Below are 14,581 nucleotides of genomic sequence, written 5' to 3' on the forward strand. Positions count from 1 at the left end.
TTATTAAGAAGAAAATAATTTTAAAAAAAATATTTTCCCCTTTTGTGCACTTATATTATTTCAGGTAAACGCGTTGTAACAAAGATTTAAATCAGGAATTTTGTTTAATAAAAATTGTGCGTATTGTGCTTAGAATTATACTTCACAGAGGCACAAGATGAATTATCGAGTGATTATAAACTGTGGCACTCAACCGTATGCAATATTATTTGTATTTTGGCAGTTACCTTAGAAAAATATCAGAGTAGGATTTACAGGGCAAATGTGTATACTGGGCAGAGGAGGCACTAAATCTTAAAAGGTATTGGATATATATATCAATATAAAAAAAAATTCAAATAGAATTCTAATTTATCATAGGCAATCAAAATCGTGGCACTCATGTCTATAAACTTTTCACTTGAACAGAACGCGTTTTGTGATGATTTAACTGTTATAAATTTCCTTACATTGAAAGAATACATAGATCTAAAACAGAGTGAACAATGCATTTAAAAGCAAATAAATAAGTAAATGATTAAATAAAAAAAAATTAGGTACTTGCACTTTAAGAAGAAGACGATTACGGATACCCTCACATGTGACCTATAGCTTCAGTGCCAGCTAATCATTTATAAGCCAAATGGCAGGTTAAAGTTGAACTAAGTTTCTCCACATAAGTTAGAACTTTAAATAACACGAAGTCAATTAAATGCAGCGGCGTATCGCACATCGAATGCGTTGAAATATAATTCTTTCTCGTCTGCGTTTTTTACTTAACTTAAACTTTTAACTTAACTTAAACTTAACTTTTTTCAAAAAAGGCAAAATGTTTTTTGCCCTTAATTTTTTTTATTTTCCTAATATTTAAAGCCGGGATTTAAGAATGAACTAATCTAAGCCTTAAATGTGAATGCGTATAATTTAAAGTTTAATGTCAGCGTTTATAAATTTTGTGATATTTTCATTTAAAGGATAGTTGTTAGATAATCAAAAAATTGTGTTTAAAGAGGGGAAATGAATTTTCATTCTTATTCTTATTTGTAAACATTTTTGTAATGGAGTTTAATAATTTGTATTAGAGTTTTGTATTAGAGTTTAACTTCTTAAATTTAAAATACCATTTCAACAAGTAGGAGTAAGCATATCTAAATTGTTAAATGTAGTATTTTTTTAATTTCTCATAACTTATGAATCTGCGTATTTATTTCTGGCACTTATTTTTTTACTTTAGTTAAATTATGAGTTAAGTGAGCTTTCATTACGTATTTCAATATTTCTAGTCTGCTTTCATTTTTTTAATACATTTTGTAACGATGCTGTTTCCACGAGAACGTCGAAGCTATGAAAAAACGCATTTTTCAATATTGCATGCGAACCACTCAATGTAGAGGGATGAGAAATACCGCAAAATGATCCGAAAAAGCAATTAGCACAATCCGTAACAAAAATCCGTAGTGAGAGGTAAAAAAAAAAAAAACCATTATATTCGGCAGAGCATTCTGCACAAAAATTTTCCCCCTGAAACATAATCCTAAAAATATCTATTCATTTATGAAATGAAAACGATTGCTAGAAGAAAATGGATTCTAATAACCATGGAACAAATATCTGTAGAGCAAAGAAATTAAAGTATGAAATTTCCAGTTTTTGATCAGATTATTTTATAATAACAAAGAAATACTTTGTGAAAAAGTTTTCTTTTTTTTAAATGTTTCTTTTTTCTCGGTGAAGCTCTATAGTTCGTCCTTCAGAATTCAGTTGGCACTTGGCTCCACCTCCTCAGACGAAGAGTTCATTTCATCGTGGGAGTAAGCTGAGAAACGTTTCCGTGCTTGAAATTGAGACAACCCTTAATGCGTGCCAAATTGTGTGACAGTGAATTCTTTTTCAGTCACTTATTTCACTTTATCATCTGCCTTTACACCATTCGTAACTCTAGCTAATAAAATATGTTTTAAAATTAAAAACTGCTGTTTTCCCAGCAAAATGTCTCAAAAAAGACAAACTATTCACGCAAAAGAGAGAAATATGGTCCAATGTATGAAATATTTCATTTTAAAAAAATGCACATAAAGATTGCGAAATAAATAATTTTCTCATACGATTGCCAAATAGCAATTCTTGTTACGGATTGTTCACATCCTTCTCATAAAAATAGCGAAATAGTATCGTCGGATACCACGTGATGAAGGTAGAGCCAAGTTTTAACTCCTGGTGAGCGAACTATACAATCATTTATAGTACCAAGGCTGCACTTGATGGCTTGCTCATTGCCTAAATTTTATTGGGCTAAATATCTCAACTCATACCATTAACGTCGCCTACCTTGTGAAAATTAATAATTTAAGTTAAATAACATATTAAATTTCAAACGAAAGAGACGTGCTTTGTTTGTTTTGACAACAAATAAATAATAATAATAAAAAATAACAATAATAAAAAGAAACATATTTTTGTATTTAACTTGTATAGATGATTTTGACGTTGAGAAAAGGTCAATCCAAAAGCGAAGTTTTTTGTAACAAATCTTAAAGCCAAAGTGGAATTTCGTGATCTGAAAGATTGTGGGCTTTAAAATTGTATCATACGAATTAATATTTTGATAAAAACAACATTTGTTTCGAACTAGAGTCTCAGGCTAAATTATCACGCCAAATCGTATGCTAGCTTCGAAAAACTTTCAATCTTCGTGATGTATCGCGGTATGAAAATATTTTAGCACACACGAGGGCTTTTGCTTCAGCTTTTTTTAATTGGTTAAAGATCGCCTTTTTTACCCATGATTAAAATGTTCCCTTTCACACAAAATAAACAAATAACTGCAAAACAAACATAGCACGTAAAGCCACGCAACGCCACAGTCCGCAACTGATGCATGCGAGAACGCAACTGAAACCGGATTGCACTAGTTTACGTTTGTGTATCAATTCGTTAACATTGTCACGTGGTACGTTCAAAATAAATACAAATAGGAAGTATCTAAAAAATCTCCTGAATAAAAACCCATGACATGTATGTTTAACTATAAAAGTATTGCATAAAAACGCGTACAAAACCTGTCATTATTAAAAAAAACTGCAGCTGGTCTACTCATTTGATTAAGGACTGTAGATCCTTAAAATGTTGCATGAGGATGAGTCGGATTTTTTTTACATTTTTGTGTCAAGAAATGGACAAACGTGTCCTCTTTTACAGTCTTGTCTGTCGCTCTAAAATGTCAAATAATCCTAAATAAAATGTTATTTACATTGGAGTTCATTAAAATGTTCAGATTGACACAAATCGATCCATTTTGCTTCTGAGAATAAATAATTCTCTAATATGTGTTGAATAGGGAATTGAGTAAGTTTCATTATCCTAATGGTTCGATATCATTGGATGCATTCAAACCATTATAAGAAGTAAACTATTAGGGAGAAAATTACTTTGTCCACCCTTTCATAAATGGATCATTTTTTTTTCCTTCTTTTCAATAAATGTTTCATTTTTACTAGTTAGTCAGAAATGTTTGTGCGGACATGTCATGAAACATAATTACAGTTTTCTATTAAAAATGTTTCAAATACATCGTCGTGTACTTCTGAAATGAGTTTTACATTTCATGCAAAGCAATAAAAGTTGAATCCTATTACACATTTTTATTGGCCTAATTTCTAATAAATATTTATGACTTCGCCATGTATTTCAATAAACAACCTATGAATAACAGATCTCTCTGCTGAACGATTTGAAGGAAATAATAGCAATGAAAGATAACAAATAAAGTTTTTTTTTTCAAAGCATTTCATGAAAAATAAAATTAAAATTCTGCTATTACAATAACGCTTCTTTAGTGAGTCACACATAAAATCGTTAAAAAATATTGAATCGTCCCATAGTTTTGTCAGCTTGTTTTTTTTTCTTCTTTTTTTTGTGTATATATAAAACAATGATATTTTATGAATGTTGTTACATCCACTGTTATTTTGTCAGAAATTTTAGCACATGTGCGGAGATAAAAATAAATTAAAAATACCCTATTATGTTATTAAAAAGTAAATGAACCAACACCATTCTTCACAGCTTTTATAGTTTCTCTTTTCGATTTTTATGTTTTCACGTATTGTAAAATGTTAGTTCGATAGAAATGTATTGGGTTATTATGTTGTTTTGCATAAATTCCTAATAGTAGCCGGTAGGGGAAAAATTTTTTTGTCGTGTAATTAGAACAGTCTGGATAAATAATACAGTATTCGCCTGCTATCAGGTAGCATGTAAAACTTTAAGGTTCTGTAGAGCTTTGCCAAATTTACCACAACCCAATTTACAGCCAACTCAATTAAGAGTTCACGACTACTCATGTTCAGCCTTGTCATTTTGAACCCAATCCAGAAGACAAGGAAACTCCTGGATCAGTACCCCCAGAGGTATTGATTTCTTATGGGAACATGGAGGACTTCGTGACTCGAGAGATTTAACGAGCATCAGTCACCATTTACCTACACGGGGAGTGTTCGACCGAAACTTAGACGAACTCTTAGACGTGGGCCCTACCCACCAGGCTATCCCGGCCTTATTTTAAAAAGATTGGAAAGGGTGAGGGGTTACAGTTAAGGTGAATGTCTTAACAGCCCACGCTACCACCCTCCCGTGGGAAACAATTAGGGGAGCTATTCAAACTTTGGGTAAAGGGGTGTTAAGGAATCCTAGAGAGTCACTAACAAACTAAATTTGATACACATTTAAATTCATAATGAGCAAATAATTATTTACATTTTTTACTCTTAATATTCAGACAGTTATGCTATTAAAGTCTTGTTTTTTCTAACTATGACACTATAATGCTGTTAAAATCTAAACAGATCTCAAACTATCGCCATTTAACATGCAACCCGATTATTGTTTTTAAAAAGTTTTAAACATATTTTTAATTAATTTACATAATGTGTGTGTTATCTCTGTTGTTTAATTGTTTTATTTCCAATTTTAAGGGAAGAAGTACAGATTTCTAAAAAGATAAAAAAGTTCAAAAGTATGCATATGAGAGGGTCGAAGTCATAAAAGTTCTCTTGCCTCCCAATACCTTAAGAACTCATCCGACATCGGAGTTTTTGTTGTTTAATTATTAAAATGAATTTATGATTACTGTACACTTATTATTAAATATTCTATAACATAATAATTGATAGATATCAGACTGTCCTGATAACAACCATACATGACACATTTTAATAACGTATAGGAAAAAATTAAGCATATTGCTAAAAGTGTTGAATTTATTTTCATGCCTACACTAAAGGTTTAACCTATGAGTCATTTTTATTCAAATGTTTAGAGAAAGGGAATAAGCTTCACCACAGCTCAATGTCAATCCCATATTTTTGTCGCTTTTTTTATATATTTTTATTTTATTAATTATTTAATAGTTTATCTAAGTGTATTAAATTTTAAGGGTGATCTCACAAAGAAGAGTAGAGGGTTGAACGAAGTGTTAGAATATCTGCTGATATCAATTACATACTCTTAAATCATTACAAATAACGTTGCTAGGGTAACCAGTTACTTATATTTCCTTCCCCCCATAATAATATTCGAAAGTGATCCATTCAATTCACTCCGTTATTTTCTCCGTTACTAAGAAAGGATTTATTATAGTTTGATGAAATAAGAAAAAGATACAAAACTGCATGTTTTTTCCCAATAATGCAAAAAATAATCTATTTGAGTATTTTTTTTTTATTTATTCTTTTATATTTTCAATACTAACGCTACAGCTGTTTGACTAAAATTGTTTTTCTACATAAAATTAAAATACGGTGTCATTTTCTAATGTAAATGAGTTCGGTGTTCGCCTTATTTGGGCCTGGGTTCGATTCCTCGTCCAAAAGACTCGACCGATCTACACTTTCTCCGATCATGGTTCTACTTTAATGTAATTAATTGGTCAGCGTCGGGTCTGGATTTGGGAGAACGGTTAGAGAGCGTGGTGCCATCAGCTGTCCTCCGATCTAAATTGTGGTATTGCAGCGGCATAAAAAGGAGGGCCCTCTGCGCCTGTTTTTTATTTTATATTATAACCGTCGTTAAGCAGCTGACCCAATTTTATGGGCTTACGACTACTCATGTTCAACTCCGCAGCTTCGTCATTTTGAACCCAATCCAGAAGACAAGGGAACTTCTAGACCGAGTATTAGGAGAAATTTGCCTTCTTGGAGGACTTTTTTGATGGGGCTAACCCGCATTTGGGTTAAATGGAGAGGAAGACCACGGGAAACATGATCTTCCCATCCATGGTTAGCCTAACGGAAAGGGGACTGTAACCCATGATCCGTCTACCACTGAGGATATTTAACGTCCGCACTGTGGTCGGGACAAGCCGGATGCGGATTCGTTTCGATCAGTCATCGCTGGGGATTCGAATCACGTTCAGCTCATTGAAGAGCCATCATGGCTTTAAGGTGCCTGCTTTTTTTTTTTTTTTTTGTAATATTTATTATAATTAAATTGTAAAGTGATTATTAAGAATAAGAGTGATAAAAATAATAAACTCAATTTTACTGCCCTCTACGCCTGTTGGACCCAGTAAGTGAAATTGTTGGGTGTCCCTTAACTAAGCTAAGCTAGTCCGTTAAGCTAAGCCTATCCTCTACCGTGGATGAAATTTTTATTACAAATTCTGTTTCTCCTCCACATCTAATTTAAAATGTAGAAGAAGAAAAATGAGGTCATGGAGTTTCAATTGCTGGAAAATATCGAAATTCATTCATTCAAAGTTTCCTAATATAAACTTTTCATAATGCCCATCCCATTGACACTCGCATTCAGGTTTCAGATTCGTTGGCCACTCCACTACGGTCACCCTATTAGGTGGGACAAATTTGCTCTCTCTGTAAGGACAACCATGCCTTGTCCAGGGTTCGAACACATGAGCTTCCTGACTTGCTCCCTGACCACTACACGGTCATCCTTTTATAATTTGCTTCCATTTTAATGTTTTTAAAATTCCTTTTCGGTGTTTAAATCTTACTCTAGGTTAGACTGAACTCACTTCTTCTATTAAATTTTGAATTCATGATGGAGGTGAATTTGATAGTTGCGTAAAAACTGTTTCTATGTTTCCATTTATTATCCATAAACATTTTTTGTAAGAATGATTTGAAGGTCCAACACTTCAAGAAGAAAATTTTTTTATATTGGCCAGTTTTTAATTTTTTTTTATCAGCGATGAGCATCCGAAACGTCTGACACATGTCTCCAAAACTTATAATACGTTTTGTAATAGTGGTACCACTATAAAACTTATAGTGGTGGCACCTGGAGACAAATCAAGTTATACACCCTCAAAACTCACAACAATTTGATAATAAGCAGAGCTAACCAGTGCAGCCATCTATTGAAGAAATAAGTGGACTTTTTACGCTGGAAAACCAAACATACCTTTAAAAGTATTTATCTAAAAAAAAATTAATAAATTTTTATTTATTACACACCACCATTCACACCATTTTTCCGCTTTTATAGAAACTCTTGATATTAATAAAAAATTTATGGTTTTTTTTTTTGATCTTAAAAACTAAAAACTGGAAAACACTTGCAGGAAAAAGGTTAGTCTGGAAAAAAACATCTTGAGAAAGCCAAAGCCCACCCTGGGCTGTCGAGCCATTGATGATGATGATGATGAAGGTATTTCTTTTGAAAAATATTTCAAAATATAGTTAAAGTTACAAGATTCATTTCTAAAATGAAGAAAAAGAAACAAGCGTAATACAAAGGAATTTTCAGAAAATAATAAATTATTTGTTATAATTTAATATTAATTAAATATTAATAAAATGCACGTTATCGAGGAAAAAAGTTCTTATCGGGTGGTGAATGGCAGACAATATTTTAAGCACCCTATTGTCGCCCTGTGGGGACTACTAATTTCACCCTATAGGAGAGTAGGCAATTTAATGATGAAATAATAGTGCTTGCCTGTTTGTAGATGGAGGATATGCTGATTCCCATTTGGGGTGATGATGTGGTCAGGTCATTCAATTCATTGTAGGCTTCTTGTGGGGTGGGTGGGGAAGTGGGCACGATTTTACTTCCCATCCCTCCTCCTCCTTCTTTCCTGCCAACAAACAAAGAATGGAATGATTTTTAAATAATCAAAGAACAAACATCAATAAAGTGGGAGAGATTCTGGAACAATGAATGTTACGATAGCCACAAATTAAATGTGATAATGTAAATTCACTTCAATATTTTAGAGAAGTTTTACAAGTCCTGATTCTATGGATAGAAAAATCTTCCTCTAAAATGGAATCTAGACGTTCTTTTTTTTATTTTCTCACAAAGTTAATTCATACTTTCATCTCCTCTTTCATTTTCTGGAAATTTTTTAGTGAAAAACGTGATGAGCTCAATCAGCCTGACTCGTTTCAGACAGTTTACAACAAACTGGAGGCCTCATTCATTATAGGTTAATTGAAATAAGCCTTGGAAAACTCAGATTGTGTCTGAAGGCTGATTGTTATTTTCACTTAATGACCGTCGTTGAACAGCCGACCCAATTTTTGGGTTTACGACTACCAATGTTTAACTCCGTAGCCTTGTCATTTTGAACCCTATCCAGAAGACAAGGAAACTCCTAGATCAATCTGGCACAAAGAAAATTTCACGTCAGCGCTGTGGTCGGTGCCAGCCCGATGCGGATTCATATCTTGAACCCGGTTGAACTGAAACACTGAAATGCGAACGCTCTATCCCGTGAGTCATTGCGTCTCATGATGGCTGATTGTAGTACTTAGTCTAAAAAATATAAGGCTGCATAAAGAATAACGTAACATTTTCCAATTAGCTGGAGGAATTACATTTGCCAAATCTCTTTAATTAGCCTGAAAATGAGTGAGAAGATGAATGAAAAGAAGAAGAAGAAAAACTTACCAGTATCAGCAGGAACATAATTTACATTCTATTCCTTCAGAATCACGGTCAGTGCTGATCAGGAGAACAAGTATTGTTTTAGCAACTAAGCTGATCAGGGAACATGACTTGGAATTATAAATTGATTGATGGATCGATTTCGAAAAATTTAGAGTGTAAACAAATGATGTCCTATAATTAATTGCAATTGGAGCGAAAGAAATCTAATGTTGTTTTCAAAGAAAATAGATATGTTCTGGCGATCAATAAAGTAGTCGAAAGTGAGCCAACATTATTATCTGCCGTTAGTAGCGACCACTGATGGATCTATCAGAAGCGTCGTGAGCGCCCCACTGTTTTTTCTCTCCCTCCCTCTCTTCACTCAGACAAGAGGGTGACGCCCCATCTGTTAAAAGAGAAAGACAAGAGATGCGTCAACAAAAGATAATTACAGCAGATTATTCTATAGAAGCGATTCATTATAAATGAAGATCAATTTTCATGACATGCCACACAATTTTTAATGAAAAATAAAAATAATTAGAATAATTCTGGGTCTTATACATTTAACATGGTTCGACACATTTGTGTGCCCAGTAAGCTATATCACCGTAAAATAACTTTTATTCTAACAAGCAGATTTTCACGTTCAATTTCAGTGGTTCAAAGAATTGATCAATAATATGATAATTGACTAATATTTACTACAAATTAAAGCACGAAATCTTTATCAAAAACGTGCTTTTTTAAAGTCGGATTTTCGTCTATCTCACAATAATTCGAAGCCTAACGTTTCAGGATAGAAATCAAAAAATTTATCCCCTCGATGTTCATTTAAATTTTTTGACTATTTCACCCTATCTCGGGAACTCTTAAAGCGAATCAAAATCTTTATGCGCGCATTTATAAAACTCGTTTCACCAAATATTATTCAATGCAGAGAATATTTTTTTTATTCATTTTTTTCACTATTTTTTATTTATCGTTTCATGCATGAATGGTCAAAAATAAAAATTTCGAATACTAAAATATGAGAGTTGTCACCTCCTTTTAAACTATGTAGTTTTAGTGACACACTAAAGAATTTGCGTGAAATCGGTTAAATATTTTCTGAGTTAATACGTTTAAAACTTTTATAGCTCTAGAACTAATCGGTCTTTTTTTTTCAAACATAAAACGAAATAAAAGCTAATCGAGGTTCTTTTTCGCGTCTATGAAGATTGCTTAGGATTAGCCATCTGTATTTTAAAAAAAAGACGTTAATATTAAGCAAACCGTTCTTTTCAGTACACAGATTCTGAAGTACTCGATTCGTAGGAATGCTATTCGATTGCTAGGAATGCAGAAAGGGAAAATAGGTTTGAATGATGAGGCTTATAACCCTGCCTCTCATTTTAATTTGTTTTCAATCCCTTTCTCAATCATTTTACTGTCCAAATAATTTTTAATATGTTTTTTAAGCTTTATAATTAGATAAACTTTTATGAAAAAAGGGATTTTTTAATTGTATTTACGGAATTACGTGGATTCGATCCCATGAAATTTTTCTGCGCCATTAATCACTTGACATATTTCTTGAATGAGGATTTCAGAGTTAGAGGAGCTTCCTTGCTTGACGTGGTTACTGAAAAACCGATGACTTGAAGAACCTTTTGTCGACACCCATTGGCATATTAAATTTTAGGCAATCTATTTTCAATCTTAAATGAGGAATATTATTTAAGTTAGGTATCATTCAAGAATTATTGCACTCTTGAAGTGGATAAAAAGTAAATAGTATTTTTCAATTTAACAAACCAGAGCATGAAATAATTTTTTTTTTATTTGATAGTAGTTATCTCATTCTATGTGAACATTTGAATACTTGTTTTTGATCCTAAAAGAAAGAAACAAAAAGGAGAGAAAAAAAATTTGTATAAAAGAGAAGTAAATAAAATCCTGAAGTCACATTTTTGTCTTCCTTTTAATGACGGCGAAAATAAAATCGAAAATTCTAAATTATTAATTTTTTCTCGGGACTTTCGATTTCTTTGTTTTCATCAACAAATGTTTTTAGAATTTTTCTATTCCAAACGAAGGATCATTGGGAATTATTTTAAGCGGGTCAAGTAGAAAATGAGTCTCTTCCTGTCTTTCATTACAAAAAACTTTTAATAGTTTTTAAAAATAAGTTACTGTCTTCGCCGACCCTGCTGTTTCAGAATATTTTCATCAGACGTGCTTCTTAGCTCATAAATAGAGGATGGAGATGAAGTCATTCTGATGCAAAAACAGCATTATTCAAAACGCCCTATTAAAAGGAAAAACATAAATTTAAAATTAGCTATATATTTCAATAAAGAGCTTCCTGCTGACTTAATCTTCTCTATTGTCGGTGTGGTTACAAAAGGTTTTTTATTGCTGCAGTGGTTATAAAAAATAAATATTTTTTAGGATTTTGATTGTTTTATTCAATCGAGGCAGCAAAGGTTTAAAACATCCATTCAACCAGCCCACCTTGAGTCACTCTTTAGAGTAAAAGCGTCTCTAAGACATTCCAAGTATGCTAAATATCAAAAAGTGCCTTCTCATCAGTAGTACTACAATAATTGAACGAATGCTCATAGCAGCTTTTGAATGTCAGAATACAATTTAGAACTCTCTGGAGTCTTTTAAAGTCCCGATATCATTCATTGCTCCAAAAAAATATTTCTTTGTAAAGAGAGTCATTGACTGTTATGTCCAATCAACTAATGTTGAGTATTTTAATGGTTTTATTTTTATAGAATAGAATTTCTTTTTGAATGCGTTTTTATCTCAAATAATGAGTCTTTTTTTTTTCCGCGAATTTTGCGAGTAGGTTCTGTCATTATTGGGTTCAATACGGCTAAAATTTCTGCAATATTTTATTTTAAAAAAATTTTATGGTTGGGTTCCCACTATTTTCCAACTGATCTGCGTAATGCTAAATCTTTTGTTCCGAAAAGATTAAAAAAGGTGACAATTCTTTTTAAGACATTTTTCAGTTATTCGAATAGACCGTTCAATTACTGTTGCTGAATGCTAGTAATTGTTTCGCCAGTGTTCAGTCTAACTATTAATTCTTTGAATGTGCTGTAGAACGTAATACACAATGATGAATTAATTTTGCTAAGCTTCTCTCCTATGAAGTTCTATGAAGTAACACATTCTTTATTACTTTAATGGAATATGTTTAAGCTTCAATGATAGATTTTGTTAAGTTTAGTATACGTTTACGTAGTGACTGCCTTCGACTTGTTTTTAATGTCATTTTTATAAAACCACTAAAAAGTTGTTAAATAAATTGAAGTGATTAGATGATTTATAGATAATCTAAATAAAACATGTATTTAAAAATTGTACTGTTTTATAAGGTTTACATACAAAAATCATTTAAATTTATGATAGGAAAATAAAATAAAGAAATGTTCACTAATGAAAATCAAAAGAAGAACAACAATGATAGTGTTATATATATATATATATATATATATATATATATATATATATATATATATATATATATATATATATATATATATATATATATATATATATATATATATATATATATATATATATATATATATATATATATATATATATATATATATATATATATATATATATATAAAATTAAGAAAAAACAGTTCATTAAATAAAAGTTAATTTTCTAAAATCATTTAAAATTATTTAATTAAATAGTAACGTTGTTAATTATAAACTTTTTTAACTTATCCAGTATAATATTACCTTACAAACATCCAATTTCAGCCCATCCTTGGTAACTGACAAATCAATCGCGATTCAGTACTGCAGTAAGAACGCTCTATAAAACAAAATCCCTCTATATACGTTTTTACCACCATCTGCACTTCTGTTTTCATATTTGGTAATCTGGCAATCTTATTACGAAAATACTTTTTATCATTCTTGAAAATTTTTCCGTTTATGTAAGTTCATTTGAATTCGCTACTCTACTCGCTTATTACTTAATGTGTCTATATTTTTTTTTTCAAAAATTTTCGAGTGCTCCTCACACTATTGTATTGATATATTTTGCTTTGGCTATATTGATACAATATTAGAAAGCACTCCTTTTTGCGGATATAATCGTGTGAGCTGACAAAGAGATTATATCTTTTTTTTTCCGGATTTTCTTTCAAAAAAATTTCTTTTTAATTTAAATAATTTTTGTTTTCTCTTTTTTCATTTCTTCTATAACATGTTATATTATTTGAAATCCAACGCTAAACTTTACTTACACGAAATAAAGTATTTTTAAGCTATGCAATAATTTTAACAAATTTAAACACCCAAATGCTTACCCAAAAAACTAAATTAACATTAAATAAAGCATTTTTGAACTATGCATAATTTAAAAAAAAAATGAGTCTCTAATCAGTAGCATTCCTCAAATATTAAAATAATTTTCATAACCATGGAAGATAATTAAAATAAATAAATTAAAAAAACATGAAGGTAAAACAAATCACGAAAAAAAAAATTCAACTGTGTGAAATATTTTGTCAAACTTAGCAGTTATTAAAACATCTTTCAATGCACATTAGCCATAACCCCGTTTAAAATAATGCTGCGTCATTCTAAACTCATTCAATTATTATTTTATGTAACTGATTATAAACAATAAACAGAATGGATGGTGGTCAAGTATTTTTAGTGACTTATTATAACATTTCAATGACTCGCTCACATGAATTTACATCTTATAGATACGTATGAAGCAGCCAGGCTCATATTCAATAGTAAGTGAGTGTGACCTGAAAACATTGGAAAAATAGATGTCGGTTGCAGTTCTCCTGGTGAAAAACTTTTCAAATGATGAGTGTTTGCATGATAACTATTATCACTATTTATAAAAAGAAATATGAAATGAAATATAATAAGAAATTAAAAAATATATATATTAGACAATTTTGTTTATTTTTAGTTTTTTTTTAATACGATTTATAAAAATTAAGATTCTTGCCCGGGTGGTACTGGCCGCCTCACGCCCTACAAACAAACACTGAATACTATAAAACAAATGATCTTTTTTTCTGAGCTACATTGTTAATTGTTCATCACATTTTGGTTTAGCTTCTAATGATTATCAAAAATGAGAAAATTGCTACTTCCTAAATCAATAAAAAAAAATAAGTGTGTTTCAGCCTCCCTCGAGTTGTTTCATTATATTTTATATATATTATATTACATTATATATTTATATATATATATATATTTATTTATATTATATTATATATATCTGCGTTGGTATATTTAAACATAACTTCATGAAGTCTATTCATGAAATACGTATCAACAGGTAGAACGAAGACGTAATTATTTTGTTCTGAATTCAACAAGTAAAAAATCACTGTTCAGTTTTTTCCCCTCCATATTCGCTCCAAATGATTTTATAAAAGAAGATTGCAAAACATCCCTTTATACCACAATGAATATGAAAACATTAGTGCTGCCATCTACTTGTTACATTGTGTAATATAGTTCTAATGAAAGTAAAAAAACTAAGATGAATCTCGCAGCTAGAATTTAAATTTCCACCCGCGATGACTCGAATATTACGTATAAATTACTGTAAAAAAGAATATATACAGGGACGGATTTAACCTTGGTGGGGCCTTAAACTACTGAAAATGATGAGGCCCTTATAAGTTCAATTCCATTTCTATACACCTAAAGAAAACTGTCA

General features: G+C 31.0%; 1 protein-coding gene across 1 annotated transcript in view; it reads right to left on the minus strand.

Moving 5' to 3' along the window:
* Nucleotides 1–9,192, minus strand: part of LOC107440320 (5'-3' exonuclease PLD3) — a 69,895-nt gene extending 60,703 nt beyond the window's left edge. Inside the window, exons 1-2 of the mRNA XM_087165006.1 lie at nt 8,890–9,192; nt 7,936–8,074 (exon numbers count right to left, since the gene is read on the minus strand). Of these exons, the coding sequence (XP_087021132.1) occupies nt 7,936–8,055 (120 nt within the window). The 5' untranslated portion in view covers nt 8,056–8,074; nt 8,890–9,192. The remainder of the gene's footprint in view (nt 1–7,935; nt 8,075–8,889) is intronic.
* Nucleotides 9,193–14,581: the final 5,389 nt, after the last annotated feature.

Source organism: Parasteatoda tepidariorum, chromosome 5 (assembly GCF_982258835.1).
Source record: "Parasteatoda tepidariorum strain Cologne lab strain chromosome 5, Ptep-v5.0, whole genome shotgun sequence".
In the NCBI taxonomy this organism is placed as follows: Eukaryota; Metazoa; Arthropoda; class Arachnida; order Araneae; family Theridiidae; genus Parasteatoda; species Parasteatoda tepidariorum.